The sequence below is a fragment of the Myotis myotis genome, unplaced genomic scaffold (assembly GCF_014108235.1).
Source record: "Myotis myotis isolate mMyoMyo1 unplaced genomic scaffold, mMyoMyo1.p scaffold_m19_p_39, whole genome shotgun sequence".
Classification (NCBI taxonomy): domain Eukaryota; kingdom Metazoa; phylum Chordata; class Mammalia; order Chiroptera; family Vespertilionidae; genus Myotis; species Myotis myotis.
Genome location: NW_023416345.1, coordinates 293,124 through 314,867, shown reverse-complemented (window position 1 = coordinate 314,867; position 21,744 = coordinate 293,124). Strand labels below are relative to the sequence as shown.

At 56.1% G+C, this 21,744-nt stretch overlaps 1 protein-coding gene across 1 annotated transcript in view; it reads left to right on the top strand.

The window, feature by feature from the left end:
- Nucleotides 1-21,744, top strand: part of CSMD1 (CUB and Sushi multiple domains 1) — a 157,262-nt gene that overhangs the window by 125,698 nt on the left and 9,820 nt on the right. The window contains exons 39-51 of the mRNA XM_036303902.1: nucleotides 271-444; nucleotides 2,580-2,759; nucleotides 5,623-5,796; nucleotides 6,787-6,969; nucleotides 9,817-9,993; nucleotides 11,265-11,444; nucleotides 12,022-12,195; nucleotides 12,696-12,869; nucleotides 14,213-14,286; nucleotides 14,850-14,961; nucleotides 16,288-16,467; nucleotides 17,698-17,742; nucleotides 21,092-21,253. Of these exons, the coding sequence (XP_036159795.1) occupies nucleotides 271-444; nucleotides 2,580-2,759; nucleotides 5,623-5,796; nucleotides 6,787-6,969; nucleotides 9,817-9,993; nucleotides 11,265-11,444; nucleotides 12,022-12,195; nucleotides 12,696-12,869; nucleotides 14,213-14,286; nucleotides 14,850-14,961; nucleotides 16,288-16,467; nucleotides 17,698-17,742; nucleotides 21,092-21,253 (1,989 nt within the window). The remainder of the gene's footprint in view (nucleotides 1-270; nucleotides 445-2,579; nucleotides 2,760-5,622; nucleotides 5,797-6,786; nucleotides 6,970-9,816; nucleotides 9,994-11,264; nucleotides 11,445-12,021; nucleotides 12,196-12,695; nucleotides 12,870-14,212; nucleotides 14,287-14,849; nucleotides 14,962-16,287; nucleotides 16,468-17,697; nucleotides 17,743-21,091; nucleotides 21,254-21,744) is intronic.

Here is a 21,744-nt window from a genome sequence, read left to right as displayed (position 1 = left end):
TTCTTGTTATGCTGTCAGAATGTGAGCTAGAAATAGTAATTATTATGATTGTGGAGAAGGTACATTTTTCTGATGTGTTTTCCAGAATTACTATAATAAAACCTGAGGGCTCAGCCCGCGGGGTTGTCCCAATATTTCCTTCTGATAGAATGTGGGACGTGTGCCATCAGCTCACACCCTGGAACCCACACCCTCCACACCTGCATGTGTGTCAGTGATGTGATGACTTGCTGGTTGGTGATGGTGATGGGGACCTGTCTCCCTCTGCAGCCATCACCTGCGGGCACCCTGGGAACCCCACCCACGGCCTCACCAACGGCAGCCAGTTCAACCTGAACGATGTGGTGAACTTCACCTGCAACACGGGCTACGTGCTGCAGGGGGCACCGCAGGCCCAGTGTCGGAGCAACGGCCAGTGGAGCAGCACCCTGCCCACCTGTCGAGGTAGGAAATGGCGGGGGGAGGGGGGGGAACCTGCCCTGGAGGTGCAGAAGGGCTTCCTGTCGCTGGAAACACTCCTGAGAGCAAGGACCAGGTCCCTCCCGGCCTGTGTCTGGCTGTGGACAGGCAGGCAACCAGAAAAAACCTGGGGTTCTCTACTTTAAGGACAACGCACCTCCCATTTCTCTTCGTATTCACGCACTCACCCACTTGCCGCTACATCTTTTCAGCACCTCTGTGCCCTCAGGCTTCTAGATGTATGGGGCGTTCCTGTTTCTTTAAGAAATTCTTCTTGCTTTTAAATCTTCATTTCTCTAAAAATTGTCACAAAGATCTAGGCAACAGCCAGAGTTTCCGAACACATGCTGTTTTGTAGTTTTGTGTTTCTAGACGTTTGAGCTCATAACATTGAAGGTTTCAACTTCAATTATTTCCCATTAAAACACCCCTGATGGAAGGTGAGTCATATGTGAGTGGGAAGGTGCGGTTTGTTTCATGGTAGTGACACGGGATGAAAGCCGGGGGCTCATGAACTACCCTTGACACCCACCCACCTCCCCCAGGGCTCCCAAGGGAGCTTTGTTCAAAGGCGACGAAGCCAAAAGGGAGCCCAGCGATGTTGTTATAGTGGCAGCCGTGTGACGTTGGCTACGAGCCATGGAGTTCTGGCCCCAGGGTACTGCCCAGTGCTTGGCTTCAGCTCAGTGACCAGGTACAGCCTCCCAACCCCACGGCCCAGGAAGCAGGCTGCCAGGGCCAGGATGTCCAGGGAGGAAGCAGAGGCACCGGTGAAACTCAGGCACTCACTGACGCAGCCCAGAGCAGAGGGGGCGCCCTTGGGTGACAGGGAGGAGCTGGACGCAGCCAGACCTGCCACTGTCCTGAGGGCAGCATTTCCGGCCATGGCAGCAGTGCCAGGCCAGCCAGCACCCAGGGAGAGCTTACTGTTTTAAAACAGGAAACAGGTCACTTTCCCTCCCAAACTACAGCCTTTCCCTTCCTGTTCCTCATGTCTTCTTCCTTGCCCCTGAGCATTAAGGAACCTGGGCCTAATGTGCTGAGCAAGGGCTCACATTGTTATTCCACATTGACTTCCTGGGCCAGAGATCTGTGGAGAGGGTGCCGCCTCCACAGCAGCAGCTGCCTCATCCATACCGAGTGGGATCAGAGGGCAATATAATTGGGGACTTTCTGTCCCCCTGCACCTGTGGGTACACATTGCACATCCCTCCTGATGCCAGCAGATTCAGGCTGCCAGAGAGCCATTCACACCCACCAGGGTGCCATTCACACCACCTAAGGCACCGTTCATCCACCCCAGAGCTCCATTCACACCACTCAATATGCCATTCACACTTCACAGAGCACCATTCACACCCACCAGGATGCCATTCACACCACCCGAGGCACCATTCACACCCACCAGGGTGTCATTCACACACCCCAGGGTGCCATTCACAACACCCAGGGCACCAGTGACACTACCCAGGGCACCATTCACACTCCACAGGGCTCCATTCACACCACCCAGCACGCCATTCATACCACCCAGGGCGCCATTCACACCACCCAGCACGCCATTCACACTACCCAGCTCGCCATTCACAGCACCCAGCACACCATTCACACCAACCAGGGCTCCATTCACACCACCCAGCACACCATTCATACCACCAAGGGTGCCATTCACACTCCCTGGAGCCCTATCTTCACTGCCCTGAGCGCCATTCACATTAGGTGCATGTGGAAGCTGTGTGCAAGTAGGGTAATTAATTACTTACAAAGACTGCCCTAAAGTATCACACTTGGTGGGGGGAAATATTTAAATAAACAAACTTCAGCGGGTTCTGTGCTAACATCTTCATAACATAAAACTTAACCATGAAAACCGATCCTAGACTTTCCTTGAAGAAGCCTGTTATTAGGAAATAGGTCAAGGAAATGAGCTGTGGATTTCATCGAGCGAGGAGAATTGTGGAAAGGGCCCTGGCCCTGCTGGCATCATCTTTGAACTTTCTGAAACGACGGCGAGTTTCCTTCTCTTCGCACCTGTTTTGTGTATGAACACGCAGCCGCCTCTGGGCATGGGAGGAGGTCCTGCTCTCTGCGTCTCTTAGGCTCCTCTCATCTCTCTCCAGTGGTCAACTGCTCGGACCCCGGCTCCGTGGACAACGCCGCCCGCCAGAGCATCCCTGAGAGCCTCGTCTACGGGCAGACTGTCGTCTACCACTGCAAGAAGGGCTTTTACCTGCTGGGCTCGTCCGCCTTGACCTGCACGGCCAGTGGCTTGTGGGACCGCTCCCTCCCCAAGTGCTTGGGTACGTGAGGGTGATGTGGGGTGCTGGTGCCACAGAATCCGGGAAGAACGTCAACAGCACAGACGTTATTGTTTCTTTTTGTCACATCGTCAAATAGGTCTCTACCCCCCAAGTCCCCAGGTACAAGTTGTACTAGTCAGTCGGATGTCTTACCGATGGGCAGGAGGTCACACACTATAGCTCAGGCTGGGTTAGGGGGATAAGGGTGAGGATGCTGGCTGCTCACCGCCTGGCCCCGGGGGGGAATGGACGCAGACATGGACCCACTGGGCCTTGTTCTCCTCATCTCTGTTCACACTGCTCGTCTCCTGCTTCACCCCGGTGGACACGGTCAGACCTGGCAGCCTCAATGCCCTCCGCCTCTCACTGCTCTCCGTGGAGACCCAGGGTGAGCAATATTGGCCGAGCTCTGGTACGGAAGGTCCGGCTAGTGACCTCCCGCCTGTGACCAGGGGTCAGTGACTCCAGGGACTGACTCAGGTCTTGTGAGCATCTCTGGTCCAGTCAGTAGTCAACACAATAGGACAGGTGGTCCCTGGGACAGTCCTTCCCCTGGCTCACCTGGGTGTTTAAATCGGGGGGAGCACACCGCTCTGAAGAAGGGGAACACAAACCAACAGGTAGTTCCCACTCTTGCCCCCGGAAACGTGACGGTCACTACCTTAGACCACGCAGATGAGCAAAAGCACTTTTTAATCTACATAGCTCCAGTTGGGGTTTTTTTTAATATATTTCATTGATTTTTTACAGAGAGGAAGGGAGAGAGATAGAGAGTTAGAAACATCGATGAGAGAGAAACATTGATCAGCTGCCTCCTGCACACTCCCCACTGGGGATGTGCCTGCAACCAAGGTACATGCCCTTGACCGGAATCGAACCTGGGACCCTTGAGTCCGCAGGCTGGAGCTATCCACTGAGCTAAACCAGTTGGGGCCATAGCTCCAGTTTTACCTCCTTCTCCTTGAGCAAGCATATTGTCCTCGAGCTGAACGAGGATCACCTGGTTAGAACATGGTCTGAAAATTAGGAAAAGGGGCGTCTCCCCCGGACTACTGTCCAGTCAGTAGTCAACACAATAGGACAGGTGGTCCCTGAGACAGTCCAATGAGTAGCCTCTCACCACTTGCAACGGCAGCACTTCCTGCGTGTCCAGATGGATCGGGGCCGGGGTTTCCCTGCAAGTCAGTGTCCCACGCAGCCCCTTCCGACCCACATGGGCACGCGTCCCCAGTTCCCGCTGTGGCCATAGGTTCGGTTTCTGGGAGAAAGAGAGGGGTCGCTGGAACACAAATGCACGGCCTCACGTGACCAGCAGTGCCCTTCAATGTCACTGTGTTAGCATCTCCACCCAATGGCGTCGCTTTCTCCGCCTCCACACCCGGGGTTTGGGCAGAGAAGGTCATGTCTTTCCTTCTCCTGAACATCCCCTTGAGCCCTCCGTGGCTCCCGGGGGACGCCCTGTGTCCGTACCGATGCCTATGGCCCTGCAGCTGCAGGAACCAGGTTCTCCCCGGTTCTGGGCCTCCGGGGCTGCTCCCCGCCTGAGCAGTCGGGAGCGTGGGACCCCATGGGCATGGGGCGAGGCGCAGAGGATCCCCCTGCCTTCCCATGCTCTGCGGCGGCAAGGTTCTGCTTTCCTCCTCACCTTGATCCTTTCTCTCTCATTCCCCGGGAACTGGCCCCTTAGCGACCATGTCACTGACTTGGGTCAGGTTAGCTTCCTTTCAGGACACTCTCTAGATCAGTCCGTGCTCTCCAACCACAGGCCGTGTTGCTGGCCCATGACAGCGGCCAGGGTCCATCCAGGGCCGATGTGGCCGGCTGACCGATGCCTCCCGCTGGGCATCACGTCGGGCTGCCCGTGGCCACAGGCAGTCCCTCTCGTGGCCGTCGGTGTCTTTGAATGCTGTGCCCAGAGCTGACTGCAGGCAGCATGCCGTGTGTCCGTTGTGCACCGCACTGTGGGACGTGATCGGAAGGGAGAGAGAAATCCCTACCATCCCGTCTTAATCTGGCTCCCAGAATATGGCTTTCTGAGGGAGAATTAATGAATAATTATGGGCCCGATTTGGTGTAATTGTAGAAAGTGACTGGGATACTGACATTATTTTGCAGAATAACTTGAAGAACAAATCAGTCGGTAATTTATTATTATTACTTTACTTAAACATGTTATTTTATTATTACTTTGTTGTTGTTGTTAATCCTCAGCCGAGGATATTTTCCCACTGATTTTTAGAGAGAGTGGGGGGGGAGGGGAGGTGGGGGAAATGAGTAAGAGAGAGAAACATTGATGTGAAAGGGACACATTGACTGGTTGCCTCCCACACCTGCCCGACTGAGGGCGGGAGTGAGCCCACAACCCAGGTGCAGGCTCTTACTGGGAATCGAACCCGAGACCCAGCACTCTAACCACTGAGCTACTGGCCAGGGCCGACTTAAACCTTTTAGACCTTCCCCACTCCAAGGGCAGGTGTTGGGGTGGCTTCCTGGACTTGAGAGCTCGGGGGGAGCACATTCGAGGTCTTTTCCGCCGGCAGACGGTCACCTGCCTGAGAACCCGCGGAAGCAGCTCTGAGGGCGCCACACTGGCCACAACGTGTGGGATAGCCCTGCTGGTGTGGAAAGCCGTGAAGGGCCGACGGGCAGTTGACCTGGGGGGACTCTCCTTCTGAAAACCTAAGTGTGAATGTGCACCCCAAGCACAGCGACCCCAATCTAAGATTTCCAGAAACCCTCACTGGCGAGCCTTTCCTTGTGTCTGTAACGCCCGCCCTGGGGAGGGGAGTGAGTGTAGGAACCGCGTGCTCTCTTGGGCAGGGACGAGCAGGGAGGTGCCCATCATTTCATTCATCTTCCTCAGCCATATCCTGTGGGCACCCGGGCGTGCCCGCCAACGCCATCCTCACGGGGGACGTGTTCACGTTCGGGGCCACGGTCCACTACTCTTGCCAAGGGGCCCGCAGCCTGGTGGGCGACCACAGCCGCGTGTGCCAGGAGGATGGCCACTGGGGCGGGGCCCTGCCCCACTGCACAGGTGAGCACTGGCAGCAGGAATTCGGGGTCGGGAGCAGCTGCTTTAAAAGGATGGTTAGTGGGTGTCCAGCCAATGACGCCTTCATTCTGTACCAGCCCCATGTTCTTCCCCATCTCCATGAGCGCCCAGGGGCCCACCGTTCTGTCCCTGCGCCCAGGGGCCCACCATTCTGTCCCAGCACCCAGGGGCCCACTGTTCTGTCCCGGCGCCCAGTTGTCCGGCTGGTGGCTTCGGCCCCGTGAGTCCCTCTCTGCTCTTTGTCCCTTTTCTGTGTTTCTTCTGAATCCTCCCACGTCTCCCCTGCCTCCTGATGGATAATCACATTGGTCTTCCCCCAAAAAAGTAATCGTCTTAATTCCTCCACGAATGTTTCTTAAATAAATAAAACGCAGGAATCAGCTACCCTGGATGTAATTCACAGAACCCGATCTGGCACGTGCCTGACCTCCGCATCCCCACTGCGCGCGAGCCCACGCCCTGCGCATTTACCCTGCCCTTTCCACGGAGCCCCGCACCCTCCCAGCATGTGACCCTCCCCAGCACCCACGACCACCTGGACCACACCCAGTTGTTGTGTTAGTTACACAAAAACAGTTTATTTTTAAATATATTTTTATTGACTTCAGAGAGGAAGGGAGAGGGAGAGAGAGATAGAAACAGCAATGATGAGAGAGAACCATGGATCGGCTGCCCCCTGCACTCCGGGGATCCAGCCCACAACCCGGGCCTGTGCCCCGACCGGAAACCAGACTGTGACCTCCTGGTTCATAGGTCAATGCTCAACCACTGAGCCACGCTGGCCAGGCTGGAACAATGTCTTAAGGTCTCCCATTTCTGTGCCAGAATGAAACCATTCTCATGAGCTGCCAGACACCCTATACCCGTAGCCGGGTTCAGTCCTCATGTAATAATGTTGCAGTCTCTCAACTCGGCGGCCTGTGTTCCCATGTCTCACCGCCTGTGTGTGGCCACGTGTGTCTGTGCTCACAGGAAACCACCCTGGATTCTGTGGAGACCCGGGCACCCCCGCCCACGGGTCCCGGCTGGGCGACGAGTTCAAGGCCAAGAGCCTGCTGCGCTTCTCCTGCGAGGTGGGCTACCTGCTGCGCGGCTCCCCCGAGCGCACCTGCCTGCTCAACGGCTCGTGGTCCGGGCAGCAGCCGGCGTGTGAAGGTGAGTCACTGCAGCCGGGGGCACCCGGGGGTGAGAACCTCGCAGTCACTAAAACAGCGATGGCGAACCTTTTGAGCTCGGCGTGTCAGCATTTTGAAAAACCCTAACTTAACTCTGGTGCCATGTCACATATAGAATTTTTTTGATATTTGCAACCATAGTAAAACAAAGACGTGTATTTTTGATATTTATTTTACATATTTAAATGCCATTTAACAAAGAAAAATCAACCAAAAAAATGAATTCGCGTGTCACCTCTGACATGCGTGTCATAGGTTCGCCATCACTGCACTAAAACAACCAGTAACGCCGCCCAGACGTCCTGCAGGTTCAGGCTATTCGTACAACGAAGCTGCTTCCCCAAACGTAGACAAGGTTCCTACGAAACGTGACTGACTGTGGGGAGACCCCGACTGTTCAGAGGAGCCTCCGACAACACGCTCACCCTTTGACCTTTATACCCGAGAGGCCCCGTGTCTTCCCCCGAGGACAGTCCCCTGGCGGTCTCGCCACGCTCTGTGGTTGCTGTGGGGGCAGCTGAGCTGAGGGGCCGGAATCGGGGCGTGGAAGCCACCGGTGGAATCTCTGCAGCAGAAATAGGTTTCAGTCCACCTGCTGTTTCCCGCCCGCCGTGCCCTGGGCCGGAGCCCGGCGCTGCCCGCAGAGCGAGGCAGTGCTGAGTGCTGCTCTGAGTGAATGTGTTGCTGTGACATTGGAGAGGCAGGCCCGGTAGGACTTGGGGAGATGGCCCAGTGATGGCAGTGACGACGCCAGGGGTGCTTCGCAGACACTGCGTCGTGTGCGGCCTGGCTGCCGGCACGGTGCACTGGGAGCCTGCACCTGCTCAGCGTCGGGAATAAAGAATGCGACTGGTGACAGGACCCGGGCAATCGGCAGCTCACTGAAAAGCCACCAGGACGAAACCCAGCACCTGTCACAGAACGACATCGTCCACGACACGTTTCCTCCACGCTGTGCAGCAGACAGGACAGTACACACACGCAGAGCACACCCACCCCGTCCAGCAAACGCTAGACGCTCACCCTGAGATGACCCCAATGTCGGAAGTGACACCCACACTTAAAGCAGGTGTTAAACATATGGCAAAAGACTTAAGTTAGAATCATAAACAAGGGATGTCAACAGAGAAATGAAAATAAGAAAATAAAACAAAATGGAAATTCTGAAACTGAAGATACATATTTCATATTAAAAAAAACTTTGCTGGGTGAGCTTAGCAACAGAGAGAATTGGCAGAAGGGTCACTAAACTTGAAGACGGGCGAAGGGAAATCATTTAATCTGTAAAACAGAGGAAAGCTCATGGCAGGATAATGTACTGCCGGGGAACATCGAGCAGTGTAACGCGCTGTACCTGGAGTTTAGAAGAAAAAAGAGAGTAACAATGGGGCAGAACAGTATTTGAAAAATTTTTGGTTATAAATGAACCAAATTTGGTGGGAAAATATAGCTCCCAAGAGCGCCACACGCCTCGCCCAGATGCTGCTCAGGATGGCCATTCGCTGGGACGGGACGTTCTAAACTGGGTTTCCCGCGAGCACGGTCGCGCTCTGCAGATTTGAGAGGTGGAAAATGAGAACAGTGAGGCGCATGTGTCCCCCGCGACCCCGTTTCGGGGGGAGATGACACGGAGTTCCGTTTCAGGAAAGCGTAAGCGAGCCCAGCAATTCGCTTAAGAGCTTAATTGGGTTTCAGTGCATAGCGGCCCCAGCGCAGAATATGCAAAGTGCTGTTGCATAACGTGTAAAAGCTGGATGCAGGGGAAGGACGGGTCGCTGGCACATTTCAGCACAGAAAATGTGTCTCAGATTCGACCCCTCCAAACCTGCATCGCCTGGAGACCACGGGAGGGAGCGCAATAATAGAGTGTGTCACACTCAGTCGCAGCAGAGACGGATGGTGAAGTATGCCCCCCCCCCCCACACACACACACACTGGAAACCTTCTGGGGCTTTCTATTTCTTCTCACTTGTTCTCATAGGTGCAAATCCTGGGGACACATATTTTCTATGGAAAAGGTGTTTCCCGGTGACGTTTTCATTTCCACAACCGTTTGCCATAACCATATACTCCATACCCCACCCGGCCACCTCCCACGCGGCCAGAGTGTCTTCTCAGAGCTCCCCAGAAGCATTAGGCCCCGACAGGCAGGTTCAATAAATTGTTAAAAGAAGGAGGAGTTCGTGAGTCTCAAAACAAAAACCTCAAAATTCTTAAACATCAAAGAATTTCTACTTATAATATATCTTCATCACTTTTTAAAAATATATTTTTATTGATTTCAGAAAGGAAGGGAGAGGGAGAGAAAAAATAAAAACATCAATGATGAGAGAGAATAATTGATGGGCTGCCTCCTGCACGGCCCACACTGGGGATTGAGCCCACAACCCAGGCATGTGCCCTGATGGGTAATGGAACTGTGACCTCCTGGTTCATGGGTCGATACTCAACCACTGAGCCATTCCAGCCAGGCCCTGTTATCCTATATAATAAAAGCCTAATATGCAAATCAACCGAACGGCAGAATGACTGGTCGCTATGACCCGCACTGACCACCAGGGGGCAGACCCTCACCGAAGGAGCTGCCCACAGGCCCCAGGCCAGCCAAGGCAGGTGCCAGTGGGGACCCCCGATCACCCCTCCTGTATCCCCGCACATCAGCCCTAATCGTAAGCCAGGCCAAGGGACCCTACCTGTGCATGAATTTCGTGCACCGGACCTCTAGTCTTTTAGTAATGACCTCATCCATTGCTCTGATGCCCCTCTGTCTCCCGCACTCACTGCCTCAGGGATGTCACTCTGTGTCTTTGCTCCATGTCCCTTGCAGCTGTGTCCTGTGGGAACCCCGGCACGCCCACCAACGGCATGATCGTCAGCAGTGATGGCATCCTGTTCTCCAGCTCCGTGGTCTACGCCTGCTGGGAGGGCTACCGGACCTCAGGGCTGACCACCCGGCACTGCACTGCCAACGGGACCTGGACCGGCACCGCTCCCGACTGCACAAGTCAGTAACTGACCGTCAAGGGCAACTCAAGGGCAGGGCCATGATATGCACTTGACCGGGAGCAGCAGGTTTATGTTTCCAAGTGCTGTACTGTGATCTTAAAACATAGAGAAAGACACAGAGGTTTGATGTTTTGACTTTATGTATTTGACACTTTTAGATTCTTTCCTTTCTTGTTTATATGGTTGAAACTATGTTAAGTGGCCAGCTGGGCTGGACATTGTCCAACTGAGGCCACAAAATGTCAAGGCATGTTCTCTCTGTGGACCACCGAGTCTGCAGGGAAGGAGGAAGGAGTCGGGCCCTCTGGTCACAGACTGTCTCTCTCCTTGGCTTTGTGGTGAGATCACACCCCTGCCTGGTCAGGGGCAGGGGCAGGGGCAGGGGCAGGGGCAGGGGCAGGGTTAGGGTCAAGGGCAGGGGCAGGATTAGGGTCAGGGGCAGGGGCAGGGTTAGGGTTAAGGGCAGGGGCAGGGTTAGGGTCAGGGGCAGGGGCAGGGTTAGGGTCAAGGGCAGGGGCAGGGGCAGGGTTAGGGTCAGGGTCAGGGGCAGGGTTAGGGTCAAGGGCAGGGGCAGGGTTAGGGTCAGGGGCAGGGGCAGGGGCAGGGTTAGGGTCAGGGGCAGGGGCAGGGTTAGGGTCAAGGGCAGGGGCAGGGGCAGGGTTAGGGTCAGGGTCAAGGGCAGGGGCGGGGGCAGGGTTAGGGTCAGGGGCAGGGGCAGGGGCAGGGGCAGGGGCAGGGTTAGGGTTCAGCATTAGGGTTAGGGGCAGGGTTAGGATTAAGGTAAGGATCAGGGTTAGGGTTAAGGTAAGGGTAGTATTAGGTTTTAGGTAAGGGGTAGGGTAACAGGGTTAGTGTTAGGGTCAGGATCAGGGTTAGGGTTAGGGTTCTGCATTAGGGTTAGGGTAAGGGCTAGGGTTAGGGTTAGGATTAGGGTCAGGATCAGGGTTAGGGTTTAGCATTAGGGTTAGGGTAAGGATTAGGGTTAGGATTAGGATAAGGGTAAGGGTTAGGGTTAGGGTTAGGGTTAGGGTTAGGGTTAGGGTTAGGGAGTTACAGGATGGCATATCTTCAGCCCAACCAGGCACCGATGGGATAGAAATCAGCGCCTCCAAACACTGGTCCATGGAATGGCCAGAGAACACCCTGCTGTGACCACTCATGGAGGAGCCACTCTGAGTGGAACTGAGGGGAGGGGCTGCCTAGAAGACAGTTCTAATTAATCCCATGCTCATTGTGTTTCTCGGCTTCTGCTTTGTTACGGCATCTCAGTCATCAGCTGTGGAGATCCGGGCACACCAGCCAACGGCATCCAATTCGGCACCGACTTCACCTTCAACAAGACCGTGAGCTACCAGTGCAGCCCCGGCCACATCCTGGAGCCGGCCTCGGGGGCCACGCTCCGCTGCATGGGGGACGGCGCCTGGAGCCACAGCAGACCTGTCTGCAGAGGTGGGTCCCTGTGCGTGGTGAGTCTCACCCAGGGAAGTGCTTGTGGAATTGCGCTTCACTCTGTCTTGCATGAGCGTAGTCCCTCTATGCACTAGGAATGCTTGTAAACAAATTTGCAAATGACAGATTACATGACTTTCTATTTCTTTTTTCCCTTTTTTTGCAAAATGATTGGAAAACATTCATGATACTAAAATGTATACATCCCACTATTAAAAATCAAAGTAGCCAGTCGCTGGTGCAGTCCCTGAGCTTGTTTCTCGGAAAGACTAATTGGATGGGAATGTTCCTTCCGTCCGTGGCCGAGTGTGTACCGAGCTCACGTCACCTCCAATCACTCTCCTGATGGTGCGCTGGCCTCGCTTCTCCGTCCTTGATCTAAATTAACGAAGAGAGATTAGGGAAAGGTTGTATCGATCGGATGTACTGTCTCCCTCAATCATTCTTTTATTAAAACTTAAACGACTGCATGTAGGCGTCCCCTGAAATTCAGGTCATGTTAAAGCGTGGATCTTACGGGCGTGCAGCCATGGGGTTGGTCTGGCTGGTCTGACCTGTGTCCTCTCCTCCTGGGCAGCCGTCCTGTGCAGCCCGCCGCCCCCCGTCCCGCACGGAGAAGTGGAGGGCACCGACTTCCGCTGGGGCGCCAGCATCAGCTACAGCTGCGCAGCCGGCTACCAGCTGTCGCACCCTGCCATCCTGTCCTGCGAGGGCCCGGGCGTGTGGAAGGGGGAGACGCCCCAGTGCCTGCGTAAGTCCCCCCACAACCCTCCCCCGCGGGTCCCCTTTGCATCCGCAGGGGCGTGAGCACCTGGGGTGACGATGGAGGACGCGGCCATGTGTCCCTGATGACCAGGCGGGGACAGTGCAATGTCCAAGTGGAGCTGCCACTGCCCAAGGGCAGGTTCTGCCCTTCATTTATTTTTTAAAATATATGTTCATGATGTCGGAGAGGAAGGGAGAGGGGGAGAGAAACATCAGTGATGAGAGACTCATGGACCAGCCGCCTCCTGCACGCCCCACACTGGGGATCAAGCCCGCAACTGGGGCATATGCCCTGACCAGAATCGAACCGTGACCTCCTGGTTCATAGGTTGGCACTGAACCCCTGAGCCACGCAGCCGGGCGGATTCTGTCCTGTAAGCCGCTTACTGACCTGATGGTTGTACCCGAAGGCAGAGCAGAGCGGGGTGAGGGTTGCGGTCACCTAGCCCGGGGCACCTCCGCGCTGACCCTGTGCTATCCCACCAGCTGTGTTCTGTGGAGACCCGGGCACCCCCGTGGAGGGCCGGCTCAGCGGCAAGAGCTTCACCTACAAGTCTGAGGTCTCCTTCCAGTGCCGGCCGCCCTTCGTCCTCGTGGGCTCTCCCCGGAGGACCTGCCAGGCTGACGGGGCGTGGAGCGGCGTGCAGCCCGCCTGCATCGGTAAGGACTGCGCTGCTCTTGGGCATTTGGGGTGAGGACATGGCGGGTACCACCGGGTCATTTGTGAGGGCAGTGTCTCCTGGATTGTGCCCTTTGGTTCCCTGGGTAGAGACCCACAGGGTAGGTGGCACCTCTGTTAAATCGTGCAAATGAACTGGGAGCCCCCGTCCGCGCTGTGCTGGTAGCCCAGCTGGGCTCTCTTGCCCAGTCTCCGCCCCTGGCTCATCACCTGGCAGTGGCCTTCCTTAGGGGACCCCAGCTTCCCGGCAGGTGTCAGGTTCCGGTTCTGGAAGCAGCCACAGCCCAGAGCCAGCCACGCCCTTGCTCTCCCGTCCCAGCGCCTGCCTGTCTCCCCACTGAGTCCCTGTGGAACCCCTGGGCTGTGAGCGATGACAGCCAGGGTCACGTGGGCACTCAGGTCCTGGTGACCTCAGGGAATGGGAGCGAAACTTGCAACAGAAGAGACCTTCTACGCGCCCCCGTCCCCGGTGTGGGGTGACCCCGCCGCATGGGCAGGCTGGGGTAGAGATGGCATTTGTTCCTGTGAGCGGCGTGGACACCAGCCCCTGACTCCCCACTCGGGCCACTGCCGTCGGCACAGGGCATGGCCGGGGGCCCCCGCTGCAGGGGACAGGCTGCTGCCTGCGGGCCGTGGGAGCCGCTCCTGATTCACAGACAGTCTCGGTCGTTCTCTCGGAAACAGAGCAACATCTACTTACAAGCGACGGCTGAGGCCCCCTCCCCCAGGCAGGCTCACTGCCCTTCGCTTCCCGTGCTGCTGACGGTAGCGCTCCGTCTGCTGAACACATGCTTCTCCCCTGAGACGGCGCCGTCTGAAAACACTTTTTTAAGTTTCCCACGAGCAACTGGAGGGAAGCAAGTTGAAGAGCGTCCACGTTCCCTGATGGCCCAGGTCCTGCGGCAGGAAAATGCCACCGTTGTCTGCCACGGGCTTCCGTCCTGTAGCATCAAACACGCATCCTCCGTTTTGAGGAAAATTGACTTAAGTAAACGGACGTCACGGAGGATGGAGGAGCGGCCACTGATTGACTCCTTAAAGCCCGGGCCACGCAGGTGGCTGTGGGAGATGGAGTTTATTAACCGGCCGGGATAGGAGGTCCGGGGAGAGACCGTGTCCAGGCAAGGACGGAGCAGGCGCTATGCTGATAAGACTGTGGGTGATAAAGCACGAGAGACCCTTATCTAAAAGACGTCTGAACAGAAGGTGGAAAGAGCAGTGTGCACACAAAGCATCGCGCACGTGTGTGTAAAGGCAGTTGTCTCGATCATGTGCGGCCGGTTAGTGTCCTGCCCCGTTTTCAGTTTGTGATTGTAAATTTCAGATCCTGCTCACAACACCTGCCCAGACCCGGGGACCCCACACTTCGGAATACAGAACAGCTCCAGGGGCTACGAGGTGAGGCCTTTCTGTGTCACGGCATCGTTCTGTCAGGACAGCAGGTGCTTGCTCCTTACACATAAGCGTATGTTTCCATGTGCCATGTCTCATGCCATGTTTGCCCACACGAAACTCACTCAGGCAGGATGGATCTCGGGGTTTTAGCTGCCGAAACCGGGGTGACTGTGCACCATTCCCACGGGAGCAGCTGCTCTCGGTTCCTATGGAAACCGTGCCTCTCGTGCTCGGTGTCGGCTGAGCCGTGGGCCTCTGGGTGCTGGTGCTTGGTGTCGGCTGAGCTGATGGCTCCCGGGTGCTGGCGCTCGGCGTCGGCTGAGCCGCGGGCCTCCGGGTACTGGTGCTCGGTGTCGGCTGAGCCGTGGGCTCCCGGGTGCTGGCACTCGGTGTCGGCTGAGCCGCAGGCTCTCGGGTGCTGGCGCTCGGTGTCGGCTGAGCTGTGGGCTCCCGGGTGCTGGCACTCGGTGTCGGCTGAGCCGCAGGCTCCCGGGTGCTGGCGCTCGGTGTCGGCTGAGCCGCGGCTCTTGGGGAGCGTGAGCATCTGAGCGTCCGTCTCCCGGCAGGTGGGCAGCAGCGTGTTCTTCAGGTGCAGGAAGGGCTACCACGTGCAGGGCTCCACCACGCGCACCTGCCTCGCCAACCTGACGTGGAGCGGGATCCAGACCGAGTGCATCCGTAAGTGGGGCCCCCGGCCTCAGCCCCGATGCCGGGAGGTGCTCAGCTTCGGGGGGCAGAGGGGGGCTCCTCGTGTCTGTTTGAGCGTCTGTCACTCCCACACCAGGGTTCTCCGAGTTCGACTCACTGGGACCAGGGGCGGCAGCGTTCCCTGGGGGTTTGGCCCAGCCCTGCTGAGTGATACCCCAGGGCTGGGTGGCCGGAGGCGGACAGGGCAGGGTCACCTGGCCCTCCAGGTGTTCCCTAGGCACCTGCGGTCCGAGGAGCCACCTCTCCCTCACTCCAATGGGCAGCGTTGTAGGGACGTCACAGAGGGAAGCCGGGCCTGCTGGCACCGCTCTATGGCTCCTACTAGGGTTCCTTCCCCTGGGCAAGGGGCAAACTGCTGAGGGAATATGCCCCATAAATGACAGGAATGTTTAAAGTGTGCTTTTTAAAAATATATATATGTGTGTGTGTGTGTGTGTGTGTGTAATTATTTATTTCAAAGAGGAAGGGAGAGGGAGAGACACATAGAAGCATCAGTGATGAGAGAGAATCACGGATCAGCTGCCTCCTGCACACCCCACACTGGGGATGGAGCCTGCAACCCAGGCCTGTGCCCTGACTGGAATCCACCCGTGACCTCCTGGTTCATGGGTCGATGCTCAGCTACTGAGCCACACTGGCCGGGCCAAAGTTATTTTTTTTATTTAACTAAATAGTAAATTTGCTAGTTGCCTTCAGACAAAAATCAAGGCATGTCTAAACTCATGTCCATTTATTTGTGTTTTTTTCATAGCACTGGTCTTTTAAGGAAATTTAACATAGTCTTTATCTTAACGGTAACCAAATGTGATCAGTGTATTTCAAAGCTTTGGTTTCTAGTCTAATTTCCTACACGTAGTAATCACACATGCATCTGTAGAAGGAAGACATTCATATGTGTGTATGGCAGTTGGCATCAGTAGGTCTACAGTTGTTTGTATGAAAAAGGCACAATAATTAACGAATAACAATACAAAAGGAAATGGTGTTTTGCGTGCTCACAACTGTAAGCCTACTTTATGTGGGGAGACAGAGAACAAGAGAGCAGAGAGTGAGACGGGGCGGAGAGGGGGAGGGGAGGCAGGCGGGAGCGGGCACCCCGCCTTCATTCTGCTGGAAGCGCAGAGGGAGACGGGATGTTGTTGGTATTTCGGGGGATACCGTGTTCACAGTTTTAATTGTAAAGTGACTGCATGCCCATTCCCAGACGGGTGCCCTGCTTCTGCATTTCTCTAGACACATGTTCCCTTCTTCACGAGCCAGGGTTCCCGTGTCCTAACAGAACTAATCCCGTTCCAGCTCACGCCTGCCGACAGCCCGAGACGCCGGCCCACGCGGACGTGCGAGCCATCGAGCTCCCCGCCTTCGGCTACACGCTGGTCTACACCTGCCACCCGGGCTTCTTCCTGGCCGGCGGCTCTGAGCACAGGACGTGCAAGGCCGATCTCAAGTGGACCGGGAAGTCGCCCGTCTGTAAAAGTAAGTCCTCGGGGACGAGGCGGACAGGCCTCCCCGCGCGGCAGAGCGGAACGCTGGCGCCATCAGGCCGGTGTGGGGTGTGAGCTCCCGGGCGCCAGCCCCCGACCCTCCGTGCTTCCCGTGTGGGCCTGTGTGCACGTGTGTGCAGGACGTGTGTGAGGCTACAGAGGCAGAGGCCGAGGGCAGACGCAGATGTTATGATCTGCGAATCACACATTCACCCAAAGAGAAAAGCGATTTGGTTGAAGAGAAGCATGGCGAGTTAAAAGGAAGATAATGTATGTTTTTGGAAAATGTATCTTTTAATGAAAAGGGACAGACGTCACCAAGTACTATATTTATATCAAACCAGACCCTGTGAGTGTAAAGACCACAAGCTGTTTGGGGGTGGAATATGAGTTTATGTGTTCTTGACACTGGTTCTACCTTTGAAATTACAAAAGCTATTAACATGGAAATGATGCACTAATCGCACACAAATTTGCATATTTACAAATGAGAGTCATAATTCTGGGTCAGACTTGATGAGAGCTCACCTTCCGGGTTCCCCGCCTACTTAGGTTCTACGCACATTGAGTGCCAACCACCATCGAGAAGGGTTAGGGAGCGTGACAGAGCCCACCCCTCAGTGCTCCTTTCCTGGAGCTTAGAGTCCTGCAGTTAGGAATCCTTAGGGCACTTTTCCTGGCCTTTCTCTCTCAGAAATAGAAGTAGACAGACTTTTAAAAATGATTTGTAGTTTGACACAAAACTAGAAACGCTAAGAGATTCTAAGCTAAATGTAACTTGATAGACCAAATTAAACCTTCTGCAGGAGACATACTTTGGTGGTATTTAATATTTAACATTCACTTGCAGGTTCATGGATGCGGTGGGGATGCATAAGTTAAGGGGAGTTATGAAATCTTAGCTATTTTGTTAACCTTTGGGTTGGGGGGCAGGGTGCGGGGCAGGCAGCATGTCCCAAACAGGAGTCAGAGGTGGACGAACCACCCTCATTTGCAAGGCTCTCTGTTGTAGCACAGAAACGCAAACACACGTGCCAGGCCCCCCGGTTTCCAGCAGGACATTCTGCTGGGCACAGAAGGGTTACCATGGATACGGAGGAGACGAGCTGACTTTGTACACACAGGAAATCCAGAGCAAGAAAACTGCTTCCATTTGACATTTTTTCAAACTTATTCCCAAATCGATGCTCTTGAAAATGACAGTTTGTCTCTTTACTTGTAGGTAAAGGAGTGAGAGGAGTTAATGACACAGTTACTAAAACGCCAGGTTTGTATTCCAGACCAGGGACAGGTCGCGGTCACACACAGCGCGTCGCTCGGCCCAGGGATGCGCATTTTGACAGTTTCCGATGCCCTGAGCCCGCCACCACGGGCACGATTCAATCCTTGCCAACGCCAAGGCCACGCCAGTTTCTAACGCTGTCACTCCGTGGTCAGGGGCATCACAAGACGCACAGGCAAGCCCGTGGCAGCAGCACGGGGGTTCGTGCGAAGGTGCCTCGGGCACCTCATGGGCAGCAAAGGACAAATTTGGCGCGAGCCTGTGGTATAATGGAGAGCCTTCTAAAGAGGGTGGCCACCCTGGCCGCCCACGGGCGCGGGCGTGAGTGAGGCGTGGGGCCGCGGGCGGGGTGCGAGCAGTCCAGGCGTGCCGCTCCGAGTCCTCCCAGGCGCCTCCAGGGTCCAGGCGTCCTCGGTCTCCGGCGCTCTGTGCTGCGTGCGGTGCCTGCCCAACGCGCGACCAGGCCCATCGGAGAGACGCAGGCCGTGCCCGGGGACAGGCGTCCCTTCCGCCTCCATCAGCCGCCTCTCCTCCCCTCTTGTAACTCTAGGGAATATTTAAGCAATACGATGTGCCCAGATTGTACTGTAAGTCAAGCTTTTTAAACAGAATAGATCCTCTTTGTAAAGATACAGGGCCAGCCCCGGCTGGTTTGGCTCAGTGGATAGAGTGTTGGCCTGTGGACTGGAGGGTTCCAGGTTTAATTCTGGTCAAGGGCACATGCCTGGGGTGCGGGCTCGATTCCCAGGATGCACCCAATCAATGATTCTCTCTCATCATTGCTGTCTCTCTCCCTCTCCCTCTCCCTTCCTCTCTAAAATCAATAAAAATATATTTAAAAAAATAATAAAAGATCAAGGGCCATGGGGCCGCTTTCCCAGAGTTCTCCGTGCTCCAGTTTAACCCTGATTTCTGGACCTGGATCCCCGCAGGGCTCCCCTGCGGCTGTGAGTGGCCCGTGCGGGTAAGGCTAGGGTTTAGCCAGGGCTGTGTCACACTATCCTCAGACGAGGCAGAATGCCCCACAGGATGAAAGGAATGTCTCCCATGTCCATCGTGAGGCATGAAAACTACTCTAAAAAAATCTGGGCCATTCTGTTCAGATGTTATTTACAAATACAGTGCGGAAACCCATGCTCCTTGTCCAGGCAGCAGCGCCTCCCAGGAGGAGAGGTCTGTGGTGGTCGGTGCTGTTTCCGTGGCTTGTTTTTGGTTGGAGAGACTGAGCTATCGGCACCCTTTTCTATGGGGGTGGCGGGGGTGCAAGCCTGCTCATGGCCACCCCTGACCTCGCTCCCGCGGAGGGAAGTGCTGCTGAAATGGGGTCTTTATCGCGGCAACGCCGTCTCACACGCCTTCGTGTTGCTGCTGCATTAGCCACCGGCCGCACATGTCAGATGACAAGGACCCAAAACGACCCTGTCCTCGCATGACCAATGGCCACACCTGGAGACAAACAGGCTGCTCTGAGCCCCGCTCGGGCTGCGCTCCCAGGCTGTCCACCCCTCCCCGGCCAACATCCGCCAACGGTTACAGTCAGACAAGCAGCCCCGCCAAGTGTGCGAATCTCATCAGGGAAAGAAAGCATCTTGATCTCACCTTATTATTTTTAATATCTTTATTGATTTCAGAGAGGAAGGAAGAGGGAGATAGAAACATCCATGATGAGAGAGAATCATGGATCGGCTGCCTCCTGCACGCCCCACACTGGGGATCGAGCCCGCAACTCAGGCCTGTGCCCTGACCGGGAGTTGAACGGTGACCTCCTGGTTCCTAGGTCGATGCTCAGCCACTGAGCCACCCCTCCGGGCTTGAGACCATTTCAAAGGCTATTGATGTGAACAAAGGAAACATAGTCACGTGGGTGGGCTGGGTAGCCGGGCCCTGCGGCTGCTGGTGGAGGAGGCAGCGATCGAGGTCCCTGCTCAGAGGCCTCAGCGCCCGTGTGGACACCTCCGCCTGGATCTGTTTAACTCCTGAGGGGGTCATTGTCAGGAGGGCAGTCTGCTCAGGGCCATGGCCGTGGTGCCCTCTGTCCTGCTCGGGCCTCTGTGCTGTGGGCTGTGTCTGACAGGGGCCGCCTGTCCGGGAAGATGGGAAACGGCCGAGTGGACAGTGAGCGAAGCAGGAACACGGCTCAGTGTCCTCGGCGTGCATAGCTCTAAGCCAGGGATGGGGTCCGTCCTGGCCCCGGGCCGTGTGAGACCCATGAAACCATGTGGCCTGGCCCTGCCGAGGCATCAGGGTGAGGGAGGTCAATGTTTGGCCCGCACAGAGCAGCCCGTTTTTAAGGGGGTAGTTTTGTATGGCCCCGGAGTGATGCTATAAATGTCCGAGTGGCACTTGCAGAAGGGTCCCCACCTGCGCCGAGTGGATTAAGTGAAACGGTGCGTTCCGGGGGATTCCACTCACGGTGGGTCTCCTGTAATGACCTGCGTGGGCCCGCCTGGACAGGAAGCCAGGGAGACGGCCCAGTCCGGCCCCGCTCGCAGCAGCTGCCGGGAGTGTCGTCTGATGTGAAAGTGGCGTGTTTCATGCACGTCTGCTGGCAGAAATGTGAAAAAGTAGGTTTAACGTTCATAACCAGTGGGGGGAAAGAGAATATTTCAGTAATCATTGCCAGTTCCCCTGACCGAGGTGAATTTTAAAGTTTTAAGACGTTTTGCCTTTCTTCCTGAATTGTGTGTGTGTGTGTGTGTGTGTGTGTGTGTGTGTGTACACATATAGATACATATAGTATGTGACACCATTGGATCTGACTTCTGACCACGGGGAAGAGAGGAGAGGACGGGGGAGGGGAGGGTGGGGGTGGTGAGAGCGGCTGGCTCAGTGTGCAAAGACTTCAGGAAGCAGAGCCCGGGGCCTCCTAATGGGCCCGTCATGTCTGAGCGGGGCTGCGAGACTCAGGCTGTGAGGGCAGGAGACCCGACCCCTGTCACTGTCAGCCCCTCTGAGCCCCCTGCCCTTCACCGTGGAGCTGGAAGCTCTAAAATATCAGCCGCGATTTCACGGTCAGTTTAACACACTTCTTATTAAGCCCGATAAGCTCTAACCATTGAGCCGCCTCAGCACACTCCGCCTCCGCCAGCGGCTTGGCATCTGGAATATTCCTTCCCCCCCCCCCCCCCCCCGAAGTGCAGGCGCGAGCTGGCCCCTCCCAGCGGCCCCGCCCGGGTGCACTTGGTCTCACACCTGCCGCACGGGGCGGGGCCCTGGGGTCACCGTCCTCACCCTCGTCCCTGTCTGTGCGTCGCCCTGAGCACGCCGCCTGCCCGGCCGTCACACCCACGCTGACCGCTCTGCGCCGCTCACGCCCCGTGTCTCCCGCCCGCAGTTCCTTCCGACGTGTTCTTCGTGGGCTCCGTGTGGAAGGGGCACTATGAGTACCTGGGGCAGAGGCAGCCGGCCACGCTGACGGTGGACAGCTTCAACGCCACCCGCAGCCGGGTGAACGCCACCTTCGCCGCAGCCTCGCAGGCGGAGCTGAAGCTGACAGGTAGGCGGCCGAGGGTGACTGACAGGCGGACCGCGGCGTGAGCGGCAGCCCGACCCCTCACGGAGCGGCGCTGGCTCCCTGTGCCGCCTCGGGTCAGCTCTGGGACCTGCCGGGCAACTTAACGGTCACAAGCCAGTCCCACCGGCGTGGCTCAGAGGCTGAGCATCAACCGGTGAACTGGGAGGTCAGGGTTCCGTTCCCGGTCAAGGCACAGGCCCGGTGGCGGGCTCCATCCCCAGTGGGGCGCATGCAGGAGGCAGCCGATCAATGATTCTCCCTCATCATGGATGTTTCTATCTCTCTCTCCCTTCCTTCCTTTCTCTCTGGCATCAATACAAATTTATTTTTACCAAAGGATCACAAACCAGTACAGAAAAGTCGATGAATTCGCCCAAGATCAGGCACATAGTCAAGGATGTGAGATTTGTGTTTGTGGTGCCACTCAGGTCATCTCAGTCAGGGAAATGCCTCTTTCTGTGTGGCTGGTGTGG